Genomic DNA, 9,547 nt, shown 5'->3' with positions numbered 1-9,547 from the left:
AATTGATATCCATATGAATTATGAGAAGAAGAAAAGTAGCATCAGCTGACTCCTAAGAAAAGTAAAATCAAGATTGAGCTAGCAATCTCTGTTCTAGGAATGCCCCCAAGCAGTAACTCTTTTAACAATCTCCACTCTTACCCACATATTTCCGAGAGATAGATTCTGTCCCTGTCATCCCTTCTGTCTCCATTTAGAACCTTAATCACCCTTCCTCAACATAATGACAAGTCTTGAAGACAAAATGTCACAAATACTTGATTCTTATGATGTGATGCTACCCAAGAAAAAAGGTAGGGAAAAAAGCTTTAAGCACGTACAGGTCAACAATTCCAAGTGACACAGCTAGGTGGAAAAAAGAAATTAGAGATGATCCTGACTGCTCCCCACTGACTGCCTCCAAAAGTTACAATTTAAATGCTGATGATGAATGAAAAACCAGAGATTCAGCATATTAGGTAAAGGAAACTATACACCTTAACCAATGACCTGAAAATAACTTATGCACACGAGTTCAATGAAGAAGTGAGTACACAATTAAAGGAGTCAGACAGTTGTGTCTTTTCTTAATTCATTAATAGATCATGTAAATAAAACACTCTGCAAACAAGTAAACATCTTTCTTCCCTCGGAAAGCCAGTTCTTTTTTCAATAATATGATTCAACAATACGAGAAGGGCAAGAGCCTCAATAACAATAGTTAATTTTCTCACAATAAAGGATATAATTCTCATGTTATCTTTCTTCATAATCACATTGCATAAACACTCATTTTCTAATTACAGTTCTCTAAACAAGTGTGTCAATTGACAGTTAGCCATCTTCCCTTTTCCCATAATTTCACAAATAGCCACTTCCAAGGTTCCGTAATGTGATTCTATTAACTCAGAAACAGCCAACATTCTTCATAAAAATGAACCCATATATATCTAACAAAGATGCAATTTTTTCACTAAACATTTAACCAATCATACGGGAGAAAGATAATATGTTATATTAGAACATACAAACATCAAGAAAAGCACAGAGAGTTATAACAACCAGATCTATTCATAGAACGGTTTTCCAGAACGCAAGTACATAACCAAGCCAAAACGACAGATGCAACAATCCTTAACTTACTTATCCACCTTGAATGATCCCCAGGCTATAGCTATCCAACAAAGAGGAAAAAGAGACCCACACCAAAGTAAGCAAAAGTTTCCAGTTACAACCACTCACTCACATATCCTGCCTTCACTGCTGCGGGACATAGTAGTAGGCGAGGGGGTCGGCCGGTGCCCCCGCGAGACCCCGGGGGATGGCATCGTCCTTCCCCTCCTCCCTGGGCACGATGTCGACAAGGAAGTCGAAGACGTCGGTGCGGGTGATGGCGGCGGCGATGTCGCTCTTCTGGAGGGTGCGGCGCTTGTTCTCCTCGGCGTGGGCCCAGCCCCGGAGCGTGAGCTCGAGGATGAACATCTCGCAGGCGCGGGCGAAGACAACGGGGGCCTCGGCGGCGATCATGCGGACGTCCTCGTCGGCCTTCATGATCTTCTTGATCCGGGCGAGGGGGAGGTTGTGGTTCTTGAAGTCGGTCGTCTGCTCGATCTCGCGGTACTGGTCAGCCCAGAACATCTGGAGCTGCTGCTGCTGTTGCTGCTGCTGCTGGTGGTAGAGGTGGTGGTACGCCTGATAGGGCGCTGTCGCGGCGGCGGCGGAGTATGGGACCGGGGTGGCGACACCGATGGCCGGGGGGGTCCCCTGGCTCTTCTGATCCATCTGCACCTGCGGGTTAACAGAGTCACGCGTCAAGATCGAAAGCTTTGGAGGGAGAAATCGGAAGAATCGAGGGTTTGGTGGAAGGGGGTGTTTGGACCTCCTTGCTGGGAAAAGGAGGGATTTTTAAAGGGGGTGGAAGCAGAAACGAGGAGGAATGGGGAAGGGAGATGAGATATAGGGTTAGGGTTTGAGAGATTAACGCCCACTCAGAACGCGGATTTAATAAACGATTTCCCTTTTTTTTTTTGGTCGTTCTTGGGTACGGAAAGAAGAAGAATGGAGGAAAGAGGAAAGCGAGGCGGTTTCCTATTGGGTCTGACGCTGGGGAGGAGGTGGGGGGCGTGAAAAGAAGGAACGGGAGTCGTTTGAAGTTTTAAATAGGGGACGCGTGTCACGTGGAGGTTTTAGCTGGGTGCTTTTTACAGTCTAGTACCTTGCAATAATGGATTCCCATCGTGATCCCAGTATTTCTTTAAAAAAATTGATATATATATATATACTATTTTTTAAAATTTGAAAATATTATTTTTAGTGGAAGATACGGAAATATTTTGTAGCAATTTATAGCAGTCCTAAAATGAAATAGAATGAGTTTTTGGTCACCCCCATGAAATATCTAAAATGCCCTACAAATTTGATAAATGTCTATTAGTACTTCTCGTTAAGACATCAACAATTAGCTTACTTATACATAATTCCAAAATAAAGATATTAATTTCTAAAAAATCATTCCTTGAGTGTTTTTCCATTAACTGGCAACATTTTTCTCAATAAATCTACGGATTAGTACTGTAAATTAATAGTCATGCCCGATCTGGATGTTGTTTAGCCTAGAGAAAGAAAAGGAAGCCATTTCCTTGGCTTACCTTGGAACTCTTCATCTCCTTCTGCTGCTGGGTCCAAGAGTCTCTTGAAATCTATATGGAACAAAAACTCACCAGCCTCCATAGGTAAAGCTAGCCTCTTCCGCCTTCTCTTCCCTAGAAGACCTCTTCGCTTCCCATTGTTTCTTTCTTTCGCTTATTATGGGGAGATCATATAGGCCAACAAGATTAAAGAAATCATGACTAATGTATCTTTCTTTCTATCTCAAGTATCTTGTTCTTTGCTCAATTATGTTAGTAGAAAAAATAGAAGTTTATGGTATCTAGTGGGATTCATGGTTTTGCATAAAGAGGTCTTCTTTGTTATTTAGGTTTTAAGTTTTTGATTCTTTTTTCATATTGAATGTTTGAGTATGTATTCATGTGAGTATGTGTTTGGCATGAAAGGATTTCTTTCGGTGTACCTATGTCAAATGTTGGTCCTCATTATGATAGGAAGTTGTCCCCATGCATGCAATTTCATTTGCTTGATGAACATGGTATTGACATGGACTTCTATAATTAGCTCTATAAAATATGCATGGTATTGGCATGGTCTCTTAGGCCTTGTTTAGGGGAGCTGTTGGCAGTAGAGCTTTTGGAAGTAAAGCTGTCTAAAGTAAAGCTTTTACAAAAAGTTGTTTGCTGTTTGGTAACTGCATTTCTAAAATGCTGTAGCACTTTAACATATGTTTATTAAACAAACTGAAAAAGTACTTTTACATGACAAAATTACCATAAAAGACATTGCAGAGTATTATACAATAGAACATAATAAAATATACATGTATTAATACATTGTGGAGTGATTGATTATAACCCTATTTGATTTTGATGAGCTCAAAGCATTTGAGTATATCTTTTGCTTACTAATGAATTCAATCTAGTGTTTCAGTGAAAATCTTGTAAATTTATGGTTAAGTGTCTCTAGATTTGGTTCAAGACATTTTGGATAAGTTAAGAAGTCAACTTGAACCAAAGTCTGAGACTCGAGTCGACTCCGGAATTTTACGAGTCGACTCCAAGTGTATCAGAAGCATTGGCACAGGCGCGAGTCGACTCCGGAACATTAAGAGTCGACTCCAACTGAGAATAGACAGACGAACAGAAAGACCCAACTCACAACCTGTCAGCGAGTCGACTCCTGAAGAGCGCGAGTCGACTCCGATGCTTGCCGAGTCGACTCCAGAGTAGTATGAGACGACTCCAGGGAGTTACACACAGAAAGACAGAGAAGTCATTTTGGACCCTGAGAGCCGAGTCGACTCCTGAGGAACGCGAGTCGACTCCGATGGTTGGCAGGTCGACTCCAAAGGAAGCGAGAGTCGACTCTCAGTGTTATACAAGGCAAAAGTCAGAGAGCAACTTTCGGGCACTGAGAGTCGAGTCGACTCCCGCAAAGCCCGAGTCGACTCCGAGACAGCGCGACCCCAAAAAGACAGAAGACAGTATGGTTGTCTCTGAGACGCGAGTCGACTCCAAGACAGTTCGAGTCGGCTCCAAGGCAGCGCTACTCCAAAAAGACAGAAGACTGTTTTTCGGATACTGAGAGCCGAGTCGACTCCGGAACAGTTCGAGTCGACTCCAAGACTGCACGAGCCAAAAGACAGAAGATCGGGAGTTCGGGCTCTGAGCGCCGAGCCGACTCCCAGAATTTCCGAGTCGACTCGAGTAAGTGAAGTTGAAGAATATCTCTATGAATTCCTTTGAATGAGCCGACTCCAAAAGTGCAAGGTCAGCTCCAGATTTTGGCGAGTCGACTCCGGGTTAAGTCGAGTCGACTCCCAGTCGAGAAGACCACTTTAATTCAAATCCGGAATAGTTGCCGAGCCGACTCCAGAAAAGCATGAGTCGACTCTGCTACAGCCGAGTCGACTCCAGATCGCGCGAGTCGACTCCGATCCCAACGGACACATTGTCAGGATGTGCAGAATGTGCAGAACGGCTAGTTTCCAAGAGGAATGGCTTAAATAGCCACAGAGAACTATAGCAAGGTAGAGAAGTAACATTCCTTTCAAAGAAAACACAATAACTTCATCTGCCAAAGGGACTTCAGCGGAAAAGAAGGAAGAGAGCCATTAACTCCATTCAACCAACTCTTCCCAGCATTAAAGAAGTCTCCTTCTGCCTTCAAGTCTTCAAGACATTCAAGAGGAGACCCAAAGTTCGAGAAGCCCTCCACTACATCATCATAAACTTGTTTGAGGGCTCTTAACTTTTCTATTATTCATATTGCTGAATATCTGCTTATTTAGAAGCTGTATTTTTCTCTTTATTTTTTCTATCCATTTGGTCCTTACTTGATTCAATCAGGGGATTGAATCAAGGGTGTAAAGGTTTGTTGGTGAGCCTAGGTTGAAACCAACGTGTAAGGGTTCGATTGTGATCCCGGAAAAACAATCGGGTGGTTCTAGTCGGTGAGCCTGGAAAAACCGACCGAGTTCGTTGTGACCTCGTAAAACAACAAGTTAGGTTGTGAGCTTGTAAAACAACCGGCTGTAATCCGAGGGGTTATAGTGAATTCCCAAGTGAGGCTTGGGGAGTGGACGTAGGAGCAAGGATTAGCTCCGAACCACTATAAAATCTTTGTGTTTGTGATTGCCTTGTCATCTCTTACTTTCATTTCATTCACTGCACATAGCATCTAATTAATTAACTTGCAAAAAGTATTAATTAGTTATCCACAAACATTTTAATTGCAATAATTATTTTAAAACCCAATTCACCCCCCCTCTTGGGTTGTCTATCTGGGCAACAAGTGGTATCAGAGCCTGAACTCTACTACCCAAAGAGTAAAAGATCAAAATGACAACCCCATTTGGATCTTCTCACATTGAGGGCCAGTCCACACATAGACCTCCATTCTTTAATGGATCCGACTACTCATATTGGAAGGCTAGGATGAGAATATTTATCCAAGCCCAAGACTATGAGATGTGGACCACCATACTAAATGGACCATACATCCCATCCATTCATGTAGAAGGTGTCACTGTACCCAAGCTTGAAAAGGATTGGGATGACAATGACATAAGGAAGGCACAACTAAATGCCAAAGCCATGAATGTACTTTATTGTTCTTTAGATAGAAATGAATTCAATAGAGTCTCTACTTGCAATTCTGCAAAAGAGATTTGGGATAGACTTGAAGTGACCCACGAGGGCACAAATCAAGTAAAAGAATCCAAAATAAATATATTAGTTCATAAGTATGAATTATTTAAAATGGATTCTAATGAAACAATCACTTGCATGTTCACTAGATTCACTGACATTGTCAATGGCCTAAAAAGCCTTGGCAAAAATTATTCTAACAGTGAGCTTGTCAGGAAGATTCTTCGTTGTCTACCAAGGTCATGGGAAGCCAAAGTGACGGCAATCCAAGAAGCCAAGAACTTGAACAAGCTTCCACTCGAGGAGCTTCTTGGATCCTTAATGACGCACGAGCTCACAATGAAACAACACAGCGAAGAAGAATCCTCTCATAAGAAAAAGGTAATAGCTCTCAAATCTACTTCTTCTAACAAGGATTTATCTTGCAGTAGCAGCAGTGAAGAAGAAGATCATGAGGGAGATGATGATGAGGCTCTTCTCGTACGTAAGTTCAGAAAATTCATCAACCGAAAGAAGTCCTTTCATCAAAGGAGAGGTCCCTCAAGTTCCTATTACAAGGATAAAGGTAAAGAAAGGAAAAATGAGGGAATCAGATGCTACGAATGTAAGAAGCCGGGACACTTCAGAGCGGACTGTCCTTTGCTCAAGAAGGCCAGCAAGCACAAGAAAAAGAAAGTCCTCGTCTCCACCTTATCGGACTCCGATACATCATCTTCATCATCGGAGGAGGAACAAGAAGAAAAGGCCAATCTATGCTTTATGGCAAACGAAAATGAGGTAACATCTGAAACGCATTTAGATTTTATATTTGATGAGTTATATGATGCGTTTAACGAATTAATGGATGAATATAAGACAATAAGCCTTAAGAATAAAGAGCTAAAATTAACCAATCAGTCTTACCTCCATAAATACGATAAATTAGTTAAGGATAAGAATTTTATCACTAAAGAAAATTTAGAACTTAAGACAAGCAACCAAATGTTAACTCAAAAAACTCATACCTTAAGTAAAGATAACGAAAAACTAACCAAGAAAATTTTTGAACTTAAAAAGGATAAGCAAACTATTGGAGGTAATTTCACAAAAGACTTAAATACACTAAAAACAGAAAAACAAAAATTGACACTAGAACTTGAAAAGTACAAGCCTTTTGTAGAAAAATTTACATATAGCTCAGAAAAATTAGAAATGATACTCAATAGTCAACGAGCTGTGTTTAATAGAGCCGGTTTAGGGTATAAACCTAAGAATAAGCAAAAGCTCCTTAGTAATTTCTTTGTAAAAGCAGGAGAAAGTGAAACTAAGAATATAACCTATTTTTGCTGTGGAAAAGTAGGACATAAAGCTAATATGTGTGACCATAGGAAAGGAAAAGCTAAAAGGAAAATTAAAAAGGTTTGGGTTCTAAAAGGAACCAACATTACTAACCATGAAGGACCCAAGAAAACTTGGGTACCTAAAATTGTATGATTTCCTTGTGTAGGAGTTTCTTGCAGCCAAGGTCGACAAAAACAGTTGGTACTTGGATAGTGGCTGCTCAAGACACATGACGGGTGACAAAGACCAATTCTTCACCCTTGAGCCCAAGAAGGGAGGTGCTGTGACATTTGGAGACAATAACCAAGGTCACATCATTGGTATAGGTAAAGTACAAATTACCCCTTCAACTTTTATTGATAATGTTCGATATGTTGATGGTCTTAAACATAATCTACTTAGCATTAGTCAATTATGTGATAGAGGTTTTGATGTGTTGTTCAAACCAACCTTATGCATCATAACCAACTCAAATGACAATAGTTTAGTTTTCAAAGAAATAAGACGTGGGAATGTGTATGTAGTAGACCTTGAGGATCTTGCCAAACATAACCCATGTTTAGTTGTTAATAAAACTAAGGATAATGATGCTAGTTGGTTATGGCACCGTAAGTTAGGTCATGCGAGTATGGACACAATATCAAAACTAGTTAAAAGAGATTCGGTGATAGGTTTGCCAAAACTAAAGTTTGAAAAGAATAAGATATGTGAAGCTTGTCAATATGGCAAACAATCAAGGAACTCCTTTAAATCCATAAATTGTGTTTCTACCTCTAGACCTCTAGAACTACTACATATGGATCTATTCGGACCAATTAGAACCACAAGTCTAGGAGGAAATAAATATGGTCTAGTTATTGTAGATGACTTTTCTAGATATACTTGGGTCATGTTCTTAGCTCATAAAGATCAAGCATTTTCAGTTTTTAAGAAATTTCATAAGGAAGTAACAAATGCTAGAGATACTTCAGTCATAGCTATTAGAAGTGACCATGGAACCGAATTTGAAAATCATTTATTTGATGAGTTTTGTAGTAAAAAGGGAATAACTCATAATTTGTCTGCACCTAGGACTCCACAACAAAATGGAGTTGTAGAAAGGAAAAATAGAACCCTAGAAGAAATGGCTAGAACCATGCTATGTGAAAGTAACCTCCCTAAGTACTTTTGGGGAGAAGCCATTAATATCTCATGTCATATACTAAATAGAGTTTTATTGAGACCCATTATAAAGAAAACACCTTATGAACTTTGGAAAAACAGAAAACCAAAGGTAAACTATTTTCATGTCTTTGGATGTAGGTATTTTGTTCATAATAATGGAAAAGATAATCTAGGCAAATTTGACTCTAAATCTGATGAGGGTATATTTTTGGGGTACTCTACAACTAGTAAAGCCTATAGAGTCTTTAATAAAAGAACCCTTGTTATTGAAGAATCAATACATGTAGTTTTTGATGACTCTAGTGATAATTCTTCTAGCAAGAGAGTTGATCTTGATGATGATGCTGAAATACTTGAAGAAAAGATTGATGAGATGACATTACAAGAAGATGAACAAAAATTAATTGGAAATGCATCATCAAACCAAGAGGCTGTTGTGGAGCATGGGCTGACTAAGGCTTGGAGGTATGCTCATGGGCATCCTAAGAATTTAATTTTAGATGATCCATCTCAACCTGTTAGGACTAGAGCATCTCTTAGGAACTTAAATAATCATCTAGCTTTTGTCTCACATTTTGAACCCAAACACATAGAAGAAGCTGAAAAAGATGTAAATTGGATAAATGCAATGCAAGAAGAATTAAACTAATTTACTAGAAACAAGGTATGGAACCTAGTTGAACGACCCTCTGAATATTCAATTATAGGTACCAAATGGATATATAAAAATAAACTTAATGAAAATGGAATTGTAATTAGGAATAAGGCTAGACTAGTAGCAAAGGGCTATAATCAAGAAGAAGGTATAGATTTTGATGAAACCTTTGCTCCTGTAGCTAGACTTGAGGCAATCAGACTATTACTAGCATTTGCATGCTCTAAGGATTTCAAATTATTTCAAATGGATGTAAAAAGTGCATTTCTAAATGGGTATATTAATGAGGAGGTGTATGTAGAACAACCTCCTGGTTTTGAAAATCATCAATACCCTAATCATGTGTATAAATTGAACAAAGCACTTTATGGTTTGAAACAAGCACCTAGAGCATGGTATGAAAGACTTAGCAAATTTCTACTAGATCATGAGTTCTCTAGGAAAAATGTAGATACAACACTGTTTTTGAAGAAGAAAAACAAAGATATGTTATTAGTGCAGATTTATGTTGATGATATTATTTTCGGTGCTACTAACAATCGCCTATGCGAAGAATTTGCTGACTTGATGCAGAGTGAGTTTGAAATGAGCATGATGGGAGAGCTGAACTATTTCCTCGGGCTTCAAATCAAACAATCAAAAGAAGGGATCTTCATCAATCAAGCTAAAT

General features: G+C 39.4%; 1 protein-coding gene across 1 annotated transcript; it reads right to left on the bottom strand.

Annotated features, from left to right (window-relative positions):
• Positions 1–1,031: 1,031 nt before the first annotated feature.
• On the bottom strand, positions 1,032–2,108 carry LOC103716102 (nuclear transcription factor Y subunit C-6-like). The gene is made up of 2 exons (XM_008803969.6): positions 1,859–2,108; positions 1,032–1,767 (listed from the first exon to the last, which is right to left on the bottom strand). The coding sequence occupies exon 2, from the start codon at positions 1,759–1,761 to the stop codon at positions 1,237–1,239; it is 525 nt and encodes a 174-aa protein (XP_008802191.1). The 5' UTR covers positions 1,762–1,767; positions 1,859–2,108; the 3' UTR covers positions 1,032–1,236.
• Positions 2,109–9,547: the final 7,439 nt, after the last annotated feature.

Source organism: Phoenix dactylifera, chromosome 2 (genome assembly GCF_051530095.1).
Source record: "Phoenix dactylifera cultivar Ajwa chromosome 2, Ajwa_hap1_PhDact_Kaust_v1.1, whole genome shotgun sequence".
Taxonomy (NCBI): Eukaryota; Viridiplantae; Streptophyta; class Magnoliopsida; order Arecales; family Arecaceae; genus Phoenix; species Phoenix dactylifera.
Note: the sequence above shows the minus strand (reverse complement) of the source record. Positions and strands in the feature narration are given on the sequence as shown.

Excerpts from the sequence above, each read along its gene's own strand:
- LOC103716102 (XM_008803969.6), bottom strand. The coding sequence starts at position 1,761 with ATGGATCAGAAGAGCCAGGGGACCCCCCCGGCCATCGGTGTCGCCACC.